This window comes from Lepisosteus platostomus, chromosome 11, assembly GCF_059453375.1.
Source record: "Lepisosteus platostomus isolate fLepPlt1 chromosome 11, fLepPlt1.hap1, whole genome shotgun sequence".
NCBI lineage: Eukaryota > Metazoa > Chordata > Actinopteri > Semionotiformes > Lepisosteidae > Lepisosteus > Lepisosteus platostomus.
Window position 1 is genome coordinate 8,875,203 of NC_142621.1, and position 14,532 is coordinate 8,889,734.

The window sequence follows — 14,532 nt, forward strand, 5'->3', positions numbered from 1 at the left end:
TTTCGGGACACTCCACTAAAGCGCTGTACAGGTAATGGAGACTCCGCTCCACCACCACCAATGTGCAACATCCACCTGGATGATGCGACGGCAGCCAAAGTGTACCAGTACCACACTTCAACTGTCAGTGGGCAAATATGGGGATTATTAGGAGGCCATGACCCCTATTCTTTTCGAGAAATGTCCTGGGATTTTTAATGACCACAGAGAGTCAGGACCTCGGGTTTACGTCTTATCTGAAGGACGGCACCTTTCTACAGTATAGTGTCCCCATCACCATACAGGACATTAGGACCCACACAGACTGCAGGGTGAGCACCCCCTACTGATCCCACAAACACTTCTTCCAGCTGCAACCTTAGCTTTCCCAGGAGGTCTCCCATCCAGGTACTGGCAGGGCTCACACCTCTGAACGTCATGTTTTACAACACCTGGTCAATTCTGATGGGGAGGCCCAAGTGTGATGATTTGTGCAGCAGTGTCTAGTTTCTAGAGAAGTCCAGATGTAGTGACTGATGACAAAATGAGAGCCTGGTTAAGTTCTGGTCCCATGTTTACTGCTCATCTTGCAGACTCATCCAGATTGTTACAACATTTCAGCAGAACAATATATGTCCTCATGCTGCTTGTGTAACAAATACTTTCTTGTGAGATGACAATATTACATTTACAGTATAGCATGGATGCCATACTTAGCACAAACTGGAGCCTCCTTAAACATTTCTGGGATGATCTGGAATGATGTGTGGTATGTACAGCTCAGAGACCAGTGAACACACCATGCCTGTTCAGAGTCTATGAAAAGAATGGAACAGAATCGCATTAGACAGCATCTGCACACTGGTGCCAAGGATTCATCATGGATGAACAGCTTGTGTTGCTTCCAATAATTAAACACATTCTTCTAGCATAGTAACTTGTTGACTACCTCTTAATCAGACCTGTTGATGACCAATATTAATCAGCATAATGAATGTAGCTGCGTCCTGTCTGTTCAATAAAATGACATGTACCTGCTACAAAAAAATCAACAAATTCCCCCCAAACTTTTGTGAATGTGTTAAGAATAAAAGGTTTCTTTTGATGCTTAGTGCGTGATTGTACTTGCATGTTATATTGATTAGACTTGCACTTCATCTGAACTTTATATATGCTGTTCTATATGAAGGAGTCTTAAATAATTGATTATGAGTCACAACTTGTATTTGTTCATTCTGAATTCTAGCTAAGGATTCAGTTTTAGGTCAAACTATTCATTGCTCTCCATTAACATTTGTATTTTAAGTAATTGTCAACATGTCAGTGGATGACATGAAAATATTTCATTCCCACATGGCGTCTGAAACATGGAAAAAATTACGGCCCATAATTTTGCAGTCAGAACTCTTACTCTATATTGGGAGAAACCGAAAGCACTCAGCAGGGGGGGGCTTTTTTTGCCAAGAACAGCAGTCAAAGTTTGAGTTAGCATTTCTGGGATGTCATAAACATGATATTCCTAAAATTGCATCCACAATTTAAAGGACTTAAATAAAGACTTCACAAATGGCTTAAGCAGTTCATTAGTAACTCATTAAAGAAAGGAAACCATTTTGTCTCTAAATGATTCGCCACACCTTTATTTTGCATCAACCTTTTGCCACACACTCATTTTTTTCAAAATACAAGGTTAACCAAGCAAAAGATTAGCTGTGAAAAGGCAATCAAAGTGCTCCTGTATTAAAGGAAATATTCAAATTCAGGAATAAGCAAGTAGTACAATTAAATCTGAAAACATATTCGTAAACGACACCATTTCACAGTCAAGCTTACAAAAATTAACAATATTGCAAACACAAAATCAGGCATTTTGAAACAAGTTAAAATGATCTACTGTTACTATGGGATGCATAATGCTGAATGCCTAAAATAATTGGTTTCTAAATGTTTGTGATTTTTATGTCACTGACTCAAATTCTATTTCCACATTTTGGGGAAAAAATACATATCTGAAGTGCCAGGTGAGTAAATTTGATAAGAAAATCCAATAAATAAATGCCATTTTCCCTTTATGTAGTATAACTCCAGAGAAGCATGGACATGATGTACAAAAGCTGTGCTCAACACAATTACACTGTATAAGTAATACGTAAATAACTGTGGACTAAATACGAAATCCAAATAGCACACAGGCATTGTGGCATTTCCACAAAACAACAAAGAATATATGTTCTGGCTCATTTGTGCATAAACCTTTTATCAATAAAACTACAAAAGCAGCTCGTTGTCATGCTTAACCATGAGCAAATATAGACCTGCACCATTGTTTTAGACAAATGTAGCAGAATATCTATGTTTTACTTTGGATGGCATCCTCTGTTCATTCTTTTTCTTGATTGGTAAACATCCCAGCCTCCCAGCGCAATGCCATGGCACTTTTGCGACGAGCTCCAGAGAAGGAATCTGGAAACTGTAAGAGAGTTTTGTCTGTGTAGTTTTATGAAGCTTTTCAACTTCAAGGCTGGTATTGATAGGCATTCAACTTCAAATCAAAGTGTAAGCCGTGAATACTGGGTAATAACATTGCCCCCTAAATAGAAATTATTCATTACTACTACTTACTAATTATAACTGTTATACAATTAATGTAGTTTTAAAAAAACGAACAAAAATAATGTACAAAGACGATAGTACCTTAGTCTCACAAGAAAGTGTTGATCGATCCATCTTGTATGCTGTCTTCATTGGTGACGATGGAGAAGATCTACATCTCACGGGCAAATCTGTTCAAGAATTTAAGAATAGTACTTAAATAACACAGACAGAGGTAATGTTAGACATTTTTAAAAGTATTAACCATTATTTTGAAATAAACCAATAGATCTGGGGCAAAGCACGGGTCAAATTACTGGAGTTTGTTTCAAGCTTAAGGAGCAGACAAAATCTTCAGTTAATAGTTTGTTAAATTATACGTACCAGTGGGTCCGTAGTAAACTGCCCAGCTATAGTGTTAAAGCTGATACGTTGGCTTTCAAAATTTACCTGGATAAGATTCTCGGATGAATTAGCTGCATGTGGTCAAATAAACTGTGCTGAAAGGCTTTGTCTTGTTTGTAACCCTTTTAATATTTTTATGGTTAAAAGGTTTTTGTATATATTTCGAAAACATATGACTAATACAAAAATGTATACATCATCACATGTACGGTATATTGAAATGCTGAAAAAAAGAATAACTGGACTGTTTCTGTAGTTTATTTCCTATTCGAAAAATGCTCTTGCAATAACATTTTTAATAAAAATAAGAATTTTCTGTTACTTGGCTTTTAAAATCATTATAGAACCAAAAACAAAATTAGTGCAAATACTTTCAGCTTTCCTTCCAAAAAAGCAATGCATTTCGAACTTATTTCGTCAACAGAAACCTACCTGATTTGTCAAAGGTCAGGCTGTCCAGCAGATTCGGCGATACCAGGACAGTGTTGTACTTCTCTTTTGCATACAGACTTGCCCTTTGCCTCTGGAGTTCTTCCTCTCTCTGTTTGGCTACTTTAATTTCCTGATCTACAAGAGACTGGGTGCTCCTGGAACGCAGTTTGAAGAAAGGATTATTCTGGAATGTGTTTTGTTGACTCTCCTCTGACACAGAGTTCAGGCAAAACTCTGATGCACTCCTTATGATAAGGTTGGAGGTCTCAAGTATGATAACATTGGTTGCCTCTGAAGGCCATTCATTTGACTTCTTAGCCACTGGAGAAATTAGTGCATCTTTTGCACGGTGTCTTGGGGAAGAGAGATAAGTGTCTGGCTCCAGAATGATGACATTACTAGCGGCCATTTCATGATACAAAGGCCCTTTTGATGGTGAGGCTGTTATAGTGAAAGATGGGGGTTTTGGAGACCTCTGCAAAGTGCAGACTTCTTCCTGAGTTTCAAACATCTTTCTCTTCTCCTCAATTTCCTGGCACATTCCCTTGTCGTACTTGCCTGGATTTAGAATTACAGGTTTAGGTTTGGTCTCTGTACATGCATTAGCGTTGACTGATTTTGAAAGCCCTCTTTCACGACGGAGGTTCTCTTCCCTCTCCAAAGCCAGGCGGATTTCCTTTTCAATGGGAGTCTCAGGAATGAGCCGGCGACTGTATGATGAATCTGAAAGGTCTTTGAAGTCACAGGCGAAACTTGGATCATCATAAGGGGATCTATAGCTGGGGTCACCCAGACCAGAGTCTTCTGAGCATGGACTGAAAAGAGTATTCTGATAATCATTTAACCCTAAACTATCACCCTCAGGATCTTTTTTTGGCCTGTCAATGTTTCTGACCGGAGTGTACATGAAGCTATGGCCACCCTGGCATGTATTTGGCTTAACAGTAGGTTGGCAGGCCTGGCATTTTGTTTGCTCCTCCATCATCCGAAACTGTTTTCGTGCTTCTCTAAAGTCAACATGCTCTGTGCTGACATTTGCATTCTTAGTCTCTTGAATTACACAGTAATCATCAGGAATCTTCTTGGTAGGATCTGACAAAGCTGAGTGTGATACATAAATATTCTGCTTCAAACTTTGACTAAGTTCTTCCTCATCTTCAGAAATTTTGGATAATCCATGAAGCAGAGGAGCAGAGCTGTAATAATGGTCCTGTGCTTGAAAGTCATGTTCTGTGAGGTACTCAGGTTTGTCCTCATTCTTCTGATTGAGCTCTTCAGGGTTGAGCACATCCCTGTCAGTTTCTTCAAACAACAGTTCCTGGGTGTTTGACTCATTAGTGGTGTCCAAAAAGAGATCTTCACCTTCCTTATTGACAGAGGAAGAAAATATGGCTCTCCATTTCTCATCAATTTCACTGTCTGAAGAAGCAGCAGCTATTTCATCCTGTAGACTCTCAATCAGTTCTTTGTTGTCAAGTTCATGACAGGATTCTGTGGACACATCAGAAAGTGTTTCTTCTTTAATGCATTGCTCTAAGAAAGAGGTCTCCAGTTCTTCATCTCCGGGGCTTTTGGGTATGATGTCTTGGACTGCATGTTCTGTTGTTTCTGTGACATGGCTGACTCCAGATTCATCCACAGTAATCACATTTTCTGGATGATCCTGGCTGTCCGGTTCTTGTCTTCTGACAATGAATTCATTTTCACAGACACTTCCTGCGCTAGATGTTGTGTCTGATACTGAAGAGGTAATAGATTCTGTCCGATTAAACTCAACTAATCCGACCTCTAGAATTAAAGCTTCATCTTGGAATATAACTTCTTTCAGACCCTGTTTTTCATTTTCAAAGCCCTCATATTTATCACTTTGAATTTCACCTTGTGCCGTGGCAACACAGATTTCTGTTGTATCTTGTGCTTCTTTTGACTCTGAGAAATCTGCCTGGAAACTAGCTTGCCCAGCTGCTCCAGGCGAGTATTTATTTTCAGACATTTCTGATTCAACAGGATCCATTTTATTGTCGACTACAGTAGCCATTTCTGAGAGCTGGCTTGTCTCCATGGTTACTGTTTCAGAGAAGTATTTTTGTTCTTTTTGTTTCAGATTTTGAGTGCGGCTGCAGTCTTCACTCAGTTCATTTCCATTATTCTTTTTCACTCCAGCTGTGCCTCTCTAAAAGAAAAAAAAGTTAAAATACATTGAGAGGACTGACAATGTTATTCAAGTTATGTTTTTAAAATTAATTCTACTAGAGAAGCCCCTGTGATTTGGGATAGAAAAGCTTTCGGTACATACATGCTGTCTCTCTCTGGTCTCTGTCATTCCCTTACGAACTTAATAATATTCATATCTTTAAAAAAACACATTTCTCTGTTCCTATCTGTTACTGCCTTTACCATGAAAAACCTACCTCTCTGCACAGTGAAGAAGCTTCTCATTCCTTCACAAACAATAAATTAAATCACCAGAATCACAAACCGCTACTGCTAGCCCAGCAGCAGAATGCAAGTGTTTCGATTGGAGAATCACCCCCTTCTCTCTCCCTGCAAAATGAACTGCAGGGACTTTGATTTGTTCACAGAACTTATCTTTTTGTGATGTTGAAGAGGTGGGAAGAAAGCATACGATACCCAAATATCTGTGAAACACACTTCAAACCAAGTGTGTAATTTGCTTGGCATGGTTCTAAGAGATTGCAAATTAGTGTGTAGCTCTCTTTCCTATTTTTTTGGGGGGAGGGGTGGGGTGGAAGAGGGGAGTGCTTACAGTTTTTTAAAGTCAGCGTCAGACTTAAATTGTCTGTCCATCTGTTTTTCGACATCTGCTTATTCCAGGTAAGAGTTGCAGCAACCCGAAGGTTATCCCAGATGCACAGGGCGCATGGTGGGAGCACACCTTGGCACGCACACAGACAAGAGACATCAGTTCACCCAGTCTTTGGAACTTGGAAGGAATTTCATCCATGCGTGGGGAGAGGACAAACACAAAAGTCACGCACAAACTGGAATCAAACCCAGGACTCATGAGTGATATAGGCAGCAGAACTAATCACCACACCAGTGTACAGCCTTAAATCTAATTTAATGAGGGGAGACAATCTCATGAATCAAAATATGTATTAATTCTGGATGATTCTGGTTGTGTGTGGTACCAGAGAACCCTTTATTTAAAAACTAAAAAAAGCGTAGCGTAGCTGGTAATAACCTTGCTGAGTAGATTCCTGTTTAGTCTGATATCAAGGATAAATTCAATCACTGTTAATGTTAAAGCAAGCACGTTAGTCATTTCCGATTTGTTAATAGTCAACACTTCCTTTTATGCAATTTCAGTAACAAATTCAAACTGAACTAGAGTATACCATTTCTAAAATTAACATACCGTGTATGTCTGTCAATGTTCGTAATTTAATTTGTTTTCATTTATTCAATACAAAATTACCACTATTTTTAAATATGCGCACACTCCCGCAACTCTATTCTTACCTATATTTTTACCTTAATTGAAATTATGAGAATGTATGTGGTGGGGTTATCATTCATCTTCAGTCACATCACTTGAGCTTGATTGGCATGGCAGCATATTTAGTTGCCAGTGAATTAACTGCCTAAATAATTTTTCAACATTACCAGGCAAGATTATTTACTTATAAGCAACATTGATTTCAAGTCAAAATCACCTGACAACGTACTGTACACATCTGAAATGAACCTAAGGATAATCACTGCACAATATAGCACAGATGAAGGAACATACTGTAGATTGCAGTCTAAAATATTCATTGTATCTAATTTGCAGTTGTTTTTTTCTATGATACAAAAAGTAGGCCATGCACTCTTAGGCAGAAATGAAATCCATCTGAACTAAATGATGAATTACATAACACTGCAGGATTAAATTGTTCACCCACGGCTTTGTTCCTGTGTGCTACTGTTACTGCAGCAGATAGCTCCAGTAAACCCGTCAGGCATTAGGCCAGATCCCTATGGCTGGGTCCAAGCCCTTAATGAGCTCTGCTTGTGTTTTTACACTGGTATGAATGTGGGGTGAACTATGAGGTGATAAGGCCTTCAGGCTACCCTGTGCATTTTAAGCAAAAATATTAAAATGTATTGCATATTTAAATATATCCAGATATTCACTTCTATTTGCTGGAATGGAATTCTAAAACTGTAGTTTGAGGAGTAGATTGTTTCTGTATTAAAACTAATTCAAATCAGTGCAGTTTTTTTTTATACAGCTTCCCAAATATACACCTGGATAAGAAAAGACTAGTTTGGCTTTAGTTGAACAAGTGATCCAATAAAATAGGTATGTACTCCCCAACCAGGTTCTCTACGGGCGGTCAATCATCTGTCCCTCTGCAACTTGTTGGTTCGTACTTTGGAGTTCATTAATAATGTACACTTGAGAAGTTCTGTCTGCTTTTGGTGATGAACACGTATAATTCAAGCTGTTGTTGCTTTGTATCCTTCACACATTCAGTGTTCCATTGTTCACCTTTTTCTGAAATACCTAAAATTGTGTGCCACTGAGTAGTGGATAAGAAACACTATTATTGAAAACACACTGAGTCCAGTATACAATACACTCAAGTGCCTAAATTCCCAATTCTTCCTATGTGGATTTAAATTCTTTCTGAATTTAAGACCCATCTTTACAACACTTTTAGAGTTTCTAATGTTGATTTAGCTATAAAAAATAAACATTTTGAAGGCATGGATACTGTACATGTTTCTGAAAGCACATGCTTACGCCAAACTGTACATATGCAGCGATCTGGGCTGGTACTGTAGATGCCAGCCATTAACTAGTTTAGTTCTTTAAACAATATTCTAGATATTTTGGTGAATCAAAGCCCATTTGATTTTACTGGATGGGAAAGAAAGGTTCAGAAGAGAGTTAGGGTCACATTCGAAAAAGCTAATTCTTAAGTGTGAAGCATGGAAAATGAGTAGAGCAGAGTTACTGAACATACAGTTGTTCCTTTCATTCATTACTCACTGAGCTCGGTTTAAAAACGAAATTTATTACAGGTGCATAAATTCTGACTAATATGCTACTATATGGAATATAATTCTGGATATTTGTATTCTCCTTTCAGTCACGCTAACGTCTATGAACGACAAAAATGCCTAAAAAAGTCTTGCAAGTGCCTTACTGTATGTTATGAAACTTGAAAAAGATAATAATCTAAGACATACTGAAATCCTATTTAAGATCTTGTCTTAATGATAAAGAATATATTTCTATTCAGCGAATTTCATAGACACTTAATCTATCAATATCTGGTGGAATAATCATTGTATTAATTGTTAATATACAGTATATATCTTTTCTATCTTCAACATTGGTATTCAGTCATTGAAACTCATAATTACTTGTCTAAACCTCTACAAATATACTGCTATACTAGTAAATACAACCTATATTATTCAGATTAACTCTTGAAAGAACCTATTCATGTAGCACAAAATAATTTCAAAAGATTATGTAACTGTGAAGTATTAACCATCAATGCATTTTCAGTCCCTGTTCTAAACCTTCACAGTGAATAGCCAAGTTTGCAACAGTGACCTTTGTTCCTTGTATAGACAAAAAACAAACCATAGTTGCTTGGATGCTCCAAATAACGACGGGACTATAGCTTTCGCAGGTCTTTTGAGCACTGTATGAACCCATGCGGTGAGTACACATTATTCATCATTTCAGCCACAATCATTCAAAGGTAGTTACCACAGCTACAGGTATATATTTCATGTCATACAGGAGAAAACCAGCATGATAAAAGAAATCACATATTCCTAAAGATGTCAAAATAGAAATATTCTGAATTGACCCTTCTTCTGATTGCTGTATGTACTTCATTTTCTTCCAAAAATTACCTTGTCAAACATTAATCATGCTTTACGATTTTGATAGAAACCACTATACCTTGTATTTTCACAAGGGTCCACATGCAAAAATGAAGTAAATAAATAACCTGTACCCGAGTGATGCCATAGCTCCTTCTATTCCCAAGACCCTGCTCACTTAGTGCTCTTCAGAACAGAAAAGGAGTTTCTGTTCCTTGTGCTACTCCAGCCTGTTCCCACCAGAGCTGAGAGGCATTTATTCAGCTATCATTCAGAAACACATCTGACAGTGATGTCATCCAGATCCTCCTGCCAAATTTTGGAGAGCCATCGAACCGGAGCCGAACTCTTTGACAACGGGAGATGGAACATTCAATATTAAAACTGGCATTACCTCGTCCACTCATATTATAAACAAACAAAATCTAAAGCAGCCACTTTCATTTTGATTTTTTTTGAAGGGGCGATTTTCCTTCTTTTGATAAAGTGCCCACACACAGTGATCTGTGGCATTTAACACATAATGTATAACCAGTATTTGTCCATTATTTAAATTATTTTATGTTGCTATGCCATTACTCAATTGCATTTTTGATCTATTTTCCTATTAATAAGCAAATAATCCAAATATTTAGAGACAGAAATATTCTCCTTTCTTCCAGAATTTGATTTGTTTTAAAAAACTTTTAAAAATACGCCCGTGAAGGTCAGTTCATTTAAAGTTATGCTATACAGGTTCCAGTCTTTCCAAACTCAAATAAAGCTCTAAGAGCAGGGAAACTTACTTTTAGTTTGATATTAATGTTCTGATAGAAGTTCTGATATTAATTACTAATTTTGTCCTGCAACAAACCTTGACAAAGACATGAATTTAAAAAAATACACCATGTTCACTAAAATAGGATATGAAATAGGATTACAATTTTTCAGTGAAAAATAAATGACATTCAAAGTGTCTTTAAGTGAGGTTATCTGGATTGGGTATCATAGACGACTGTGACTCATTTAAGCAGAATGCTCTGTCTTCTAAGAACTATTCATATTTTGGTGTTTAATTCAAATAAGAGTGGTTTCTTAATCAACAAAGCATTATCAATTTAGATCAGAAAATATTGGATGCAATAAACTATGAACTATGAACTAATAGTTCTACCCACAGGCTAAAGATTTGATTCTTGTTTACAGCCTTAGGAAATAACGCTTTTTTTTCTCCTCACACTGCAGTTAAGGCTTTGCTGGCTGTTAAATGGTAATTTTGTACAACACATTTACTGCAATCATAATGAAATCATTGCATAACAAATTGTGGATCAGAGATTTACATTTATTTAAAAATAATGAAAGTCAATGAAACAATCTAGGGCTGAAAATTCCCTCATACTATGCAAGTAAAATTAAAAAACAAAACACCACAACAAAAAAACAGCTAACAGATGGATAATTGCGTAATACATGCACCACATTGATGATTATAAGAAATATCTTTCGAACAGTTTATTCCTTCTGCCTGGTAGCACACAATTGCTTGTTAGCTAATACCTAAACATTTCGTAACACAAAACATGCATTAGATTATTTTTAAAACTACTGTTTCTGTGCTCCAGAAACTCAGATTCTGTATACAGTATATATTTTTGTACTATTACCTACCAGCAACTTCAAATACAGCAGCCAGAAGGGAATCATCTCCAACTTACCAAAAGATCAGCATTTCAGAATCGAATATAGTCTGTTTAACAATCCAGCAGTGCAAAATGAGCAAAATAAAGAGAGTTTTAGATTCGGAGATATTGATCCACAGAGGGAGTCTGTCTGAATTGATCTAGACGAGATGAGATAGGTATTGGCATGCACACCACTGAAATGTGGTTCATCATCACACAAACAGTACTTCCCTCAAGCACTTTCTCCATATTAAACAGACACGTTATGTTTATGCGCATTGGTAACATTACCAGTATGGTAAGAGCCTTTAGTTTAGCCTCCAGGCTTGAGTACTTTAGTCCAGCTATTGAGTTTTGCTTCTCCTTATTCAGTTTAGCCCACATGCTTTTAGAACAGAGTCAATAAGCAACCAAGGTCAGAGTTCTGTTCAGAAATTATCAAATAGATTTTGTTTCCAGACTAATTATTGTATGCAGAATGGAATTAAAAAATCCATGTGATATCAGTGTTAAAAGTGGAGGCTCTTACTGCACTACATGAACAAAACTTCTGACAAACCACTATCATCGGGAATGTATGTACAATTTAAGCTATCAGTGTGAAACAAAGCACCTCTGAGAGACAAAACGTTGCAACAGAATGTATTTTGCAGTCTCAAGGATGAATGCAGGCTCTTTTCAGCGGAGAATAATGCCAATGAATCACAGTGCATTGTGCTCCTGCTCAAAGCTCAGTGAAAAGAAAACTACCACAGCGGGGGATTTCACTTATAAAATCGAAATTACAACAATGCAGAGGGAATGATTAGCTGCAACACTGAGGTGCAACGACCCTGAGTTCATATTGCTTTTATGAAAGAGCTAACTTTTCTACCTTGCAGGAAGCAAGGGTCATGTACAAACATTTGAGAACGGTTTGCACATCCATTCCATTAATCTGTGACTTAAGTCCTAAAATGAACCTTTTTTTCAGGAAAAACAATAGCCAAGGAACTGGCTATGAGTTTCAGATGCAATGGAAAACCCTTAACGGTGTTTCTGCAGCCCAGCACAGGTGCTGATTGTGTGCAACACTGCACAGATCCAGAGGTTCAAACATCAACATCCAAACACAAAGCCTGCTTTCCCTCTAACATCACTTGTACAGGGTAAAGATTTTTTTATCATGGGCAGGGAGAGAAAGTCTTTGGAACATCATACTTTCACGAGGCAATTTAAATAAAGTTAAATTAGTTTATGTAGAATTAAGTCTGACACCCTGCAGTCTGATGTTATCTAAAATGCTAAGAAGACATAGCCGATTCAGTGCTAATAACTGGACCATGGTCAAAGAATGGTGAGCTATGATAGCTACAACAAAAAGACCCAAGAACTTGAAAACCAGAAGACTGGGATATTCTGGAAAAATCCTTACAATTCTATTTCTTCTACAAGTAACCTGATGTATTCTGTCAGGCACAGATACTGTGCCTCCAGATGTGACAGGCTGGTTTAAGAAATTCCTGAAAGCAGAGACAAGACAGAGATGTTTGTTTATAATAATGACGTGGTATTGGCTGTGATGTGGGAGTTTTAAGTAATTGCATGCATGAAGTAACTTTGTAACTAGCATGCACACCAATTCTAATCACAAAAAAGCTTGATTTGGTTAGAGTGCACTTCTAGCCACTTTAAAAATGTCAGATGTAAAAATAAAATAGTGAATTAACAGTATCGAAGTGGACAACTGCATAGACTATAAGTGGCAAAACAAGCCGAGTATGTAAGGAAGGTGATTCAGACCATGTAATTTCAATCAAGGCAGAGGTAAGATTAACAAAACATGAAGAGTAATTAAATATAGAGTGCTTTGAATGATAGTTTTAATTGAATTGCATGCAAACATTTTCATACTTTTGATTTCACCCTGCCCAAATTTCAAACAAGCTTTAAAAAAAAATCTTTCTTTCTTAAAAACACAGAAAATTTCCATTTCACACACAAGGGAAAACCGACAGTTCCGGAAGCTTGTTAATAAAACAAATTGCAGAAGGTAGCACTGTTATCATCCTAAGAATGTACTGTAAAAATATGGAAATGAGTGAAGCCCCAAAATGAGCAGGAGTAAGGTATGACAAATTTGGTATTTCAGTGGTTAAAGCTGCCTGTTTTTTGAAACTGTCCCCAGTTCTCCCAGATTTTTCCATCAGCCCACACACTTCAGCAGAGAGCAGTTTGCACATATTGAATCAGGCTATTTGTCTTTGAATTTCCACCTCTTAATCAGTCTGCTGCCTGTTGTTCCAGTCTCTTTACTGGGAGTTCAATAGTTGCACAACCCTTTTTGTAGCAGCCCATCACGCCCCAAAAAACCACTGTGCGTGGCAAATTACACAACTCTTTCGTCAGACAGCAATCACATAATGATAATTTTCTGTTTTGTTTTGCTAAACAAGTACAGTAGTTTGTTTTAAGACGAGTCACAAATCATTTAAAAAAAATCATAAACAAAGTTAATTTTATCCTACCTTTTCAAAATGCTGCCGAGTAGAGGTGTTTGCTAGATTCTCTGCCTGAAAATATATCAGCTGAGACACCAACTGGATGTGAAGGAACTAACCAATGACAGAACAGCACCTGTGTTGCTCACACAAACCCACACTAACACACATAGTCAAAGGGCACTCTTTAATGTCAGTGTATGGGTCATAAGGATATCCATATGAAAAGCCAAGCAAGTTTATTTCTTATTTGAAATGTAATGTTATTAGGTATTTTTTAACTCTCAGACTGGCAGCAAATTGGTTCCCTTTTTTGTACATTATTGAAAGATACTTGAAGCCTATTATTACAAGATTAATTCAAAATGTTAATCAGTAAGACTTTATACATTCTCCGTGCTACTTCATTAAACGCAGTCTGATGGGATTGTATTTGCATTAAGAACCATAGATCTCATTAACCAACAACACTCAGTAAAATACAATACTGCTACTTACAAATAAACTACACATATACTTTAACACACATACATAAACGATAACATATGAAACTCGTACATACTGTAAAATAGGGTTCTGTATTTTGGACACGGCCACAATGAAAAGACAGGTGGAACGAATTTTTAAGCAGGAAGTTAATATGTCTTTTTGAAGCCTAAATGCAAACTAAATGGAATATCTAAGTGAAACCTGGGATGGATGACAACCAAGTGGCTTTCGTCCAGCTGTTCCTAATCAATCATTCCTGATATCACTTCTTGAGAGCTACAGTATATATATCATACACAAACCCTTTTGTATTTTGTCTCCTGCTCTTTTCCTTCACTCCTTCTCCACCTTGCAGCTATTCCTTGGTGACCTCAATCAGCATGGAGATCCCAGACGTCTCTTCCTAAGGCCAGGGGGACCATTTAGTTTAGCCAAATATCACTCTACCTAAATACTTAAACATCCTCAGAAGCATGTAATTGTTGGGTGTCATTATTCCTCATGAATATAGGATTATAGGGAGTTGCCTTGTTGTTGCAGACCAAAAATAAGATGAACAAAGTGATCAGAACTGGTGCCAAGTTTACTGGTGCAATCTTGGACCCAATAACATGTCTGTTGGTGTTGGTAGACTTTTT

The 14,532-nt window shown here is 37.3% G+C and overlaps 1 protein-coding gene across 6 annotated transcripts; it reads right to left on the reverse strand.

The window, feature by feature from the left end:
- Window positions 1-1,590: 1,590 nt before the first annotated feature.
- Window positions 1,591-13,552, reverse strand: LOC148651946 (uncharacterized). 6 transcript variants are annotated; one of them, XM_088598312.1, is made up of 4 exons: window positions 13,433-13,552; window positions 3,409-5,581; window positions 2,674-2,762; window positions 1,591-2,449 (listed from the first exon to the last, which is right to left on the reverse strand). In XM_088598312.1, the coding sequence occupies exons 2-4, from the start codon at window positions 5,468-5,470 to the stop codon at window positions 2,360-2,362; spliced, it is 2,241 nt and encodes a 746-aa protein (XP_088454438.1). In that variant the 5' UTR covers window positions 5,471-5,581; window positions 13,433-13,552; the 3' UTR covers window positions 1,591-2,359. The 6 variants fall into 6 exon arrangements, with proteins under 6 accessions (XP_088454438.1, XP_088454432.1, XP_088454435.1 ...); XM_088598306.1 differs by lacking the exon at window positions 13,433-13,552 and adding an exon at window positions 10,912-11,435; XM_088598309.1 differs by lacking the exon at window positions 13,433-13,552 and adding an exon at window positions 10,959-11,431.
- Between the last annotated feature and the right edge of the window lie 980 nt (window positions 13,553-14,532).